The sequence below is a fragment of the Dipodomys ordii genome, unplaced genomic scaffold (assembly GCF_000151885.1).
Source record: "Dipodomys ordii isolate 6190 unplaced genomic scaffold, Dord_2.0 Scaffold108, whole genome shotgun sequence".
NCBI classification, from domain to species: domain Eukaryota; kingdom Metazoa; phylum Chordata; class Mammalia; order Rodentia; family Heteromyidae; genus Dipodomys; species Dipodomys ordii.
Genome location: NW_012267324.1, coordinates 1,480,870 through 1,490,406, shown reverse-complemented (window position 1 = coordinate 1,490,406; position 9,537 = coordinate 1,480,870). Strand labels below are relative to the sequence as shown.

General features: G+C 52.3%; 1 protein-coding gene across 5 annotated transcripts in view; it reads right to left on the bottom strand.

Moving 5' to 3' along the window:
- Window positions 1-9,537, bottom strand: part of Sugp2 (SURP and G patch domain containing 2) — a 26,788-nt gene that overhangs the window by 7,534 nt on the left and 9,717 nt on the right. For all 5 annotated transcript variants that reach the window (XR_001175524.1, XM_013028393.1, XM_013028394.1 and 2 more), the window contains exons 2-3: window positions 3,416-5,002; window positions 1,019-1,139 (exon numbers count right to left, since the gene is read on the bottom strand). Coding sequence is in view for 4 of the 5 variants with exons in the window: in XM_013028393.1 (XP_012883847.1) it covers window positions 1,019-1,139; window positions 3,416-5,002 (1,708 nt within the window). In the remaining variant the exon portion in view is untranslated. The remainder of the gene's footprint in view (window positions 1-1,018; window positions 1,140-3,415; window positions 5,003-9,537) is intronic.

Sequence of the window (9,537 nt, the reverse complement as noted above, 5' to 3'; positions counted from 1 at the left end):
CGCTAGCCTTGAGCTGAAGAGCTGAGGGACAGCGCCCAGGCCCAGAGTTCAGGCCCCAAGGCCGGACCAAAAAAAAAAAAAGAAACTCAGGGACAGTGCCCAGGCCCACAGTTCAAGCCCCATGACAGACAAGCCCTGGGTTCGATTCCTCAGCACCACATAAGAAAAGAGCCGAAAGTGGCGCTGTGGCTCAAGTGGTAGAGCGCTAGCCTTGAGCTGAAGAGCTGAGGGACAGCACCCAGGCCCAGAGTTCAGGCCCCATGACCGTACTCCCTCCCAAAAAAAAGAAAAAGAAAAAAGTCTCACAGACTTTCCTGCCCAGGCTGGCTTTGAATGGCGATCCTCAGATCTCAGCCTCCTAAGTAGCTAGGATGACAGGCGTGAGCCACCAGCACCCAGCTATAATTTACCTTTGAGCAGGGTCTTGGGTGTACAACCCAAGCTGGCCAGTATCCCAAAGTCCTCTGGCATCACCTTCCAGCTGTGGCTCCTGAGCCCTGGCCGCGTTTTGAAGGGGAACTGCAGCAGTGCAAAAGGTGCATACCAGCCTCCTCAAGGAAGCCACACCCTTGTCATCTAAGTGGTGGTGCCAAGATATTGTGCTGAGCTGGGTGTGGGGGCTGCGACCAGGGCCTCAGGAGGCCGAGGCAGAGGATGAGGAGGTCAGGACCAGCCTGGGCCACAGAGCGAGCTCCAGGCCAGCCTAACGACGTGATGAGACCACAATGCCAGAACACCAGAAAATCAGGACCACAAGGAAAGGGAGGAGAGGAAAGACTCTAGTGTCTGGGATACAACTACCTGCAGCAGGGCCCACATGGTCGGCCCAGGACCCCTTAGCGCCCACCCATACCCTCTGCTCTCAGCACCGACAAACCAGCCTTCTCAGCCAGCCCTGGGAGAAGGCTGCTGTGCATCCACGCTGGGGGCGGTGAGCACATGCCTGGCACACGCTCCTGCAGAGAGGCCCCCGAGCCACTCAGTCTTGCAAAACATGGTGTAAGAACGAAATCCCTACCAGTATGCCGGGTCCTGCTTGAGAGCGGCTCTCTCCTTGGGGGACAGGCTGCCGTCCAGGACCCGCGTGACCAGCTGCTCAATGGTGGACACCACCGTGTGATCCGCGCGTGGGGGCACCGCTGCAACACAGAGAGCACAGAGAAGAGCACTGAGAAACCGTAGGGCTGAGAGCCCGGGGCGACCCACAGGTGCGGCCCAGCACAGGGCGTAGGGCCCTTCTCCACAAGACACAGTGAGGTCGCTGGGAGTGGAAGTGGCCACTCACAGGACAGCACAGAGCAGCCGTGTTTATGTGCTGGGAGAGGAGGAGGACAGACCTGGAGCGCATGCCTACCTACACAGAGCTGGTGGGGGCGGCAGCCCCGCCTGGGACACAGGGAGACGCCGAACCCGCACAAGACAAACAGCTACCAAACCCAGCTTTGATGTTCAAATGAAGTCAGGAAGAAAAGCTGCGTGAATATGGCTAAGGAGAAAACGACCAGCAGGAAGCACACCAGGACACAGGCAGCAGGTGTGCCAAAGATTTCATTCCTTTGTTAGCTTAGAAAAAATAAGCAAATGTGGTCTTTTTTTTTATCAGAAAAAAGGTACGTAAATGTTCTCCACTTTTTTTTTTTTTCTCTTTTTGGTCAGTTGTGGGGCTTGAACTCTGGGCCTGGGCTCTGTCCCTCAGCTCTTCAGCTCAAGGCGAGCGCTCTACCACTTGAGCCACAGCGTCACTTCCAGTTTTCTGGTGGTTTATTGGAGATAAGAGTTTCACGGACTTTCCTGCCCAGGCTGGCTTTGAACCGTGTTCCTCAGATCTCAACCTCCTCAGTAGCTAGGATTATAGGCGTCAGCCACCAGTGCCCAGCATATTCTCCACTTAATAAAGGCCAATGCCTTCAAGTTCACAGAATATTTGCCAAAAGTCTGACTTTTTTTTTAGGGGGGGGGGAAGGAGTAATACCAGAGTTTGAACTCAGGGCTCCATGTTTGTTGGTACTCTACCACTTGGGTACACCTCCAGTTGAAAACACAATTTTTTGGGGGGGAAATGGGGTCAGTTGTAGGGCTTGAACTCAGATCCTGGACACTGTCCCTGAGCTCTTACACTCAAGGCTAGTGCTTTACCACTTTGAGCCACTGCTCTACTTCCAGTTTTCTGTTGGCTAATTGGACATGAGTCTCAGGGACTTTCCTGCCCAGGCTGGCTTCAGAGATCTCAGATGTCAGCTTCCTGAGTAGCTAGGATTATAGGTGTGTGCCACTGGCGCCTGGCTTCCAGCCCCAGGACTGCTCTATTTCAGTGGAGCCAGTGGTGTTGAAGAGCACACTCCTGGGCTCCTGTGGGCCAGCGTTTGTGGGTTTTGACAGCACAGTGGTGTCTCTCTGTCCTGTCAAAACCAGCCTTGAAGTTGAGAGATTTCCCAGACTCTCTGAGTGTCTGTGGGCCACAACTTCTTTTTGCAGTGCAGGGATGGAACAGGACCTGATGCTCAGGAGGTACATGCACCTAGTGTGTAGCACCAGGACAACCCCCACCCCCACCAGCGTGGACATTTCTCACTGCTGCCCAGGCTGCCCTGGCATCCTGCCTTCCGTCCCGGCTCCCACGCGGCTCTGGGCACAGACATTGCCAGCACGCTGCTGTGCGCACACACACCGGACTGACCCACGTTGGGGCAACGGTCACCTCATGGCAGAGGCGCCTCCGAAAGTGCGCCTCTTCTCCTTATTGCTCCCACTACACAGCGCTGCTTGCTTTGCCTGGCTTCCCCCAAGAGTATCAAGTTCACGGTGGCAAGCTGTGAAGGACAAGGGAGTCTGGAGACTGGCACAAAGTCAGCCTTATCCAACAAGTGTGACCAAGGGCTAGAGACAGCTTCCTATCAGGTTCCCAAAACTGAGTAAAGACTTCTGGAGTAGACAGATTGCTCACACCAGGACAGTGTATTTCTGGGGCTGGGCTCAGTGGTGGAGCGCACTTCTAGCATGCACAAGGCCCTGGTTTCCATCCCACACACAGCCAAAGAAAAGACAAAAACAAACACCTAAGGGGAACCCGTGAAAACCTCCCACAAGAAGCTGGGCACTGGTGGCTCACGCCTGTCATCCTAGCTACTCAGGAGGCTGAGTTTTGAGGATTGCAGTCCAAAGCCAGCCTGGGCAGGAAAGTCCGTGAGACTCTTATCTCCAATAAAAACCACTAGAAAACCCGAAGTGGCGCTTTGGCTTAAGCGATAAAGCGCTCGCCTTGAGCTGAAGAGTGGAAGGACAGCGCCCAGGCCCAGAGTTCAAGCCACATGACTGACAAAAAAAAAAAAACAAAAAAACACAAAAAACATCCCACAAGATCAGGGAAGGCAACAAGCCACACACATCGAACAGCAACTTTCCACGCCGTCCTTACCGGCATCCAGTGGCCTGGGCGCCCGGGGGTGCAGGTCAGACTTTGCAGGACTGGCCCTCTCCTCCTCTTCCCCCTCTTCCGGCGCTGGCTGGGCCTTCCTGAGCCGCAGGGGGCACCCGCTGGCCAGCAGCCAGGCCTTCAGGTGCTCCATGTACTCCCGCCCAAACAGAGTGGAGTCCTCAAAGTTGGGAAAGGAGGCAGGGGAGGGGGCAATGTCTTGGAGGCCCACGGCTTCTAAGATTTTCTCCTGCCGGAAGGAGGAGGCCAGGGAGAAGGTTTGCCCCAGCAGGGCCAGTGACTTCCGGCAGAGGGAGTTGGTGGTCTCTAGGGCCAGCGCCAGGTCCAGGGGGCTGGTGAGGGTCTTCATCTTGACGCTCAGCTCATAGGCATTGCAGGCCATGAGCAGGGGCGTAGCGCTCTTCAGAAGGCGGTCCTGGAGCCTCATGATATACTTGTCGAAGGGCTTTATTATCTCAAAAAAACAGTTTTTGGTCTTCACAGCACCTTTGTCTAAAAGCATGTTTAAAAACTCATTATCCACTCGGGGTGTTTTCAAAGCGGAGTGCTTTAAAAATTTGATAGTAAAAAAGCAAAAATCTCTGTGCTCTGGTTTCAAGGAGCACTTGAAGGAGGCGAGGGTCTTCGCACAGGTCTCGGTCTCGAGTTCAAAGAGGGTCTGGAAGAGCTGCGAGAACCTGGCGTCCTCTCTGACTGTGTGGAACCCCGCCCACTTGATTATCTCCACACCGAACCTCGAGAAGACGTCGGCCTTATCTATGAGGTCAAAGCTCGTCCTCCTGCGGGGAAAGCGGATGGCCTTCAGGTCCAGCCCCAGAGGGCCCTTGGGAATGGGGAGCTGGATGTCCTCCATCGCTGGGTGTGTCCCCGGGGTCACCTCGGGGCGCAGGGTGGCTTTCTGGCTTTGGCGGGTGCCCTGAGGTTTGGAAGGGATGCGGTTTACAGCAGGTACTTTGTTTGTGGCCACACTCTTCAGCGTGTTGAGTTTCCCAGTACCCCCCTTGGCCGTGAGCAGGCCCTCAGTGTCCCCCTTTGCCAGGAGGGCACCTTCCTGGCCTCTAGCTTGGACTTGCCCGTGGCCCCTGGGCACAGCGTCAGCTTCCCCGGGGAGGTCCGAGTCGTAATCCCGACTCTCCTCCTCCACACACTCTTTCTCCCCGCGCCTGGAAGAGGTGGCGTCCCCTGGCACAGCAGGAGGACCCAACCCGCACTCCCGTGCCCACGAGGGCTCTGAAGAGACCTGGGGGCCAAGGCCCTGCTCCCACGAGCCATGCACCGCCAGCTTCCAGTCCGGAGCCTGGAAATGTCCCAATTTCCTGGGGCCAAAGCCGGGGTCCCGAGAGTCAGGGTGGGCAAACTCCAGGCCCCGGCCACATTCTTTTCGAAAGTAGCTGTCATCGCTGACGGCAGGGTTGCTTAACCGGAAGGAAGGTCCTGGAAACACTTCGCCTCTGAGACCTTCTCGCCCAGTGTCTCGAGAGTGAGGCACAGAGCTGCTGAGAGATCTGGCCTCGCTCGGAGCACCCTCATACATGTCCGCTCTGGTTCTTGGGGCTGCCCTTAACAGATCTGAAATGAACGATACAAAAAGACAGAGCTACTTTAGACCACAGGTTGCTAAAGAATGGGCTCTGGCCACGAGCTAGTCCACTACTTTACTTTTTTTTTGTCGGTAGTGGGGCTTGAACTCTGGGCCTGGGCGCTGTCCCTCAGCTCTTCAGCTCAAGGCGAGTGCTCTACCGCTTGAGCTACAGCACCACTTCCGGTTTTCTAGTGGATTATTGGAGATAGGCGTCTCATGGACTTTCCTGCCCGGGCTGGCTTTGGACTGCAATCCTCAGAACTCAGCCTCCTGAGTAGCTGGGATGACAGGCGTGAGCCACCGTCGCCGGGCTTCCCCTGATTTATTTATATGCCAGTGTTCCCTGCAATGATTTTTATGTGTATGTGTATGCCAGTCCTGGGAACTGAACTCAGGGCTTGGGAACTGTCCCTGAGTTTTGGGGTCTTTGTTTTTGCTCAAGGCTAGCACTCTACTACTTGAGCCACAGCTCCACTTCTAGTTTAGATGCTTAATTGGAGATAAGAGTCTCACTGAAGCCCGGCGGCAGTGGCTCCCATCTGTCATCCTACCTACTCAGCCGGCTGAGATCTGAGGATCCTGGTTCAAACCCAGCCGAGGCAGGAAACTCCATGACTGTAATCTCCAATAAACCACTCAGAAAACTGGAAGTGGTGCTGTGGCTCAAGTGGTAGAACCCTTGCTTTGAACTGAAGAGCTGAGGGACAGCGCCCAGTCCCAGAGTTCAAGTCCCAGGACCAACCAAAAAAAAAAAAAAGTCTTACTGACTTTCCTGCCCTGCGTAGCTTTGAATCTTGATCCTCAGATCTCAGCCTCCTAAGTAGCTAGTATTAGAAGTGTGACCCACAAGCACTTTGCTTATAAGATTAGTTAATGTTTAAGGTAGGGGTGTTTCCAAAACTCAAATCAAACCAGTAAAACACTGTAAAGTGTCAATAAGAAACCTGGGCTGAGCCAGGCATAGTGATATACACCTATAACCCTAGTTACTAAGGAGTTGGAGGTAGGAAGATTGTAGTTCAAGAGGTAATAGAAGGGATGGGAATGTGGCCTATCGGTAGAGTGCTTGCCTAGCATGCATGAAGCCCTGGGTTCGATTCCTCAGTACTACACACAGAAAAAGCTGGAAGTGGTGCTGTGGCTCAAGTGGTAGAATGCTAGCCTTAAGCAAAAGAAGCTCAGGGACAGTGCCCAGGCGCTGAGTTCAAGCTGAGTTCAAGAGGTAGGTGGACTATAGTTCAAGGCCAGCCTTGCAAAGGTCTAAAGCCCTATCTGAACACATTGAAAGCAAAAGGACTGGGGTATGTTTCAAGTGTAGAGAACCTGCCTAGCAAGCATAAGACCTGAGTTCAGGCAAACAGAAACTCAGACTGACTTCAGTCTGCTCTGCATCTGTACAGAGCTGGAAACAAGACTGGAAGAGACCGGTGAGTGAGCCCAGTCACTGCTATCTATCCTCTGGCTCTGTACTCTGGCTGTTCTTCCTACATGAAGAAGTTCCTGAAGACGCCAAGCAACAAAGGGAACTAAGTACGCAGAGCAATGGCGGCCTAGGTAGAATCTCATGACCACTCCAACATTCCAGGTTTGAATCAGAGGCCGTAGCCTAGAGGAAAAAAATGTTAAATGCAAAAGGAAAGACAAAGCCGGGCACCAGAAAGCCAGACACACTAATCTTGAGTGCAAAAGCTCAGGGACAGAGCCCAGGCCCTGGGTTCAAGCCCCACAACTGACAAAACGAAAAAAAGAAAGAGAAAGACAGATGCCAGGAGGTAGTAATGGCTCAAAAGCCACCAGAAGCCCACGCAAAGCCTGGAAGGGCCCTGCTTGTGGCTGGCACAGAGGGTGACCCCACGGGGATCTGGGTCGGCCAGAGTTCCAGCAAGGCATCTGCTGTGATGGCCCAGGTACAGACTGTTGCTCAGGGCAAAGATTAGGGCAGCAGGAGGGATGCTGGTCCTCTAGTCACTAGAACAGGGTTGGGGAACCTTGCTCTGCAAAGGGCCATTGAGATATTTATAACAGCATTAGTAGCCATACAAAATTATTATCTTTTTTTTTTTTTGTCGGTCGTGGGGCTTGAACTCTGGGCCTGGGCGCTGTCCCTCAGCTCTTCAGCTCACGGCCTGCGCTCTACCACTTGAGCCACAGCGCCACTTCCGGTTTTCTAGTGGTTTATTGGAGATAAGAGTCTCAAGGATTTTCCTGCCCGGGCTGGCTTTGAACCGTGGTCCTCAGATCTCAGCCTCCTGAGTAGCCAGGATTACAGGCGTGAGCCCCTAGCACCTGGCTACAAAATTATTAATATAGGCAGATGGCCATGGGCGGCTGACCATACTCATTGTCTGTCCTACGTTTTCCTTTTTTTTTTTTTTTTGCCAGCCCTGGGGCTTTAACTCGGGGCCTGGGTGCTGTCCCTGAGATTCTTTTGCTCAAGGCTAACACTCTACCACTTGGGCCACAGTGCCACTACTGGCTTTTTCTATGTGGTACTGCAGAATTGAACCCAGGTCTTCATGCATGCTAGGCAGGCAGTCTCCCACTAAGCCACATTCCCAGCCTTGTACCAAATAATTTTGAGTGCCTTATTCAGCTGGTGTGCCGTACATTCTCTACCCCTTCTCTGGATGAGGAGTGAGTGGCAGCACAGAGGAGGAAACCCCTGTGATCACAGCACTGGGAAGGTGAAGGCTGGAGGATCAAGACCTACACGGTGACTCTCTCAAAACAGCAGGCAGGGTGGCTGAAGCCTGCAGCCCTGGCTACTCGGAGGTCGCAAACAGGGGATTACTGTTCAAGGGAACCCATGCATAAAGAACCTCACACACAAAAAAATTGTTTTTGTTTTGGTTGGTTGTAGGGGTTGAACTCAGAGCCTGGGTGTTGTGTATGAGCTTTTTCACTCAAGGCTAGAACTGTACTACTTTGGCCACAGTTCCACTTCCAGTTCCTGCTGGTTAAATGGAGATGAGTCTCACAGACTTTTCTGTTCAGGCTGGCTTTGAACTGTGATCCTCAGATCTCACTTTCTGTGTAGCTAGGATTACAGGTATGAGCCAACAAAATTTTATCTCCACCAAATTTTATCTCCACTTTGCAGCAGTACATACCTGTCATCCCCAGCAATGCTGGGGACGTACAAGTAAAAGGTTGGAGATGTGGCTCAAGTGGTAGAGCTCCTGCCCTGCAAGTGGGAGGCCTGAAATTCAATCCCTAGAACCATCACCAACAAAACTGAACAAACAACAAAACGCCTTGTTTAGGGGTCCAGCTCAGCTGCAGAGCACATGCTCAGCTAAAAAAGACCTGGCGTTCCATCCTTAGAACCAAAAACCAAAAAGGGGAAGGCGCCTAGAGAGAAGCTGCAGTCAATGACTTTAATCACTCTTGGTCAAATTTAAATGTTTACCTCCTCTTCATAAACAGACAACATGAGCAGTCCCATCGTCAGGGAAAGAGGAAGAGGGAAGGAAAAAGGGGGAAGGAAAAAAAAAAGACAGAGGGTGAATAACTTTGAAACGCATTGCCAATATATACAACCACAACGTAACCTCACGAACAGCTTTTGGTCAGTAGGGAGAGGCAAGGGAGAGAAAGAGGCTCTGGGGAGACTATAAGAGAGGGCTGGGCTGATAAGAAGGATAGAAGAGGAGGAATATCGGCTAAGTGGGTTATTTCCAACTAGGAAAACAGAACAATGAAGCTGCGCACTGGGGGCTCATGCCTCTAATCCTAGCCACTCAGGAGCCTGAGATCTTTTTTTTGTTGTTGTTGTTTGTTTGTTTGTTGGCCATGGGGCTTGAACTCTGGGCCTGGGCACTGACCCTGAGCGCTTCAGCTCAAGGTGAGCGCTGTACCACTTGAACCACAGTGCCACTTCCATGGAGCCTGAGATCTGAGAACCAAACCAGCCTAGGCAGGAAAGTCTTCAAAACTTATATTTAATTAACCATTCAAAAGCTGGAAGTGGAGGTGTGGCTTAAGTGGTAGAATGCTAGCCTTCAGTGGAACAGCACTCAGGCCCTGAGTTTAACCCCTAGTTCTAGCTCAAATTAAAAAAAAAAAAAAAGCCAGGCACTGGCGGCTCACGCCTATCATCCTACCTACTCAGGAGGCTGAAATCTGAGGATAGCAATTCAAAGCCAGCCTGAGCAGGAAAGTCTGTGAGGCTTTTTAATCTCCAATTAACCACCAGAAAACCATAAGTGGTGCTGGGGCTCACGGTGTAAAGCTCAGGGACAGACCCTAGGCCCAGAGTTCAAGCCCCACAACTGACAAAAAAGAAAGAAAACAGAACAATGAAACCTGCTGAAATTGGGAAGAGTGGAAGGGACAGTAATGAAGGAGTGTCATTGTTTGTAACATACTATATACAAGTATGTATCATTATGTAACATTAAAATATTTCTCCCCAGGGGGCTGGGAAGTTGGCTCAGTGGTAGAGCGCTTGCCTTGCTTGCCTGAGGCCCTGGGTTCGATTCCTCAGCACCACATAAGCAAAAAGAAAAAAGCCAGAAGTGGC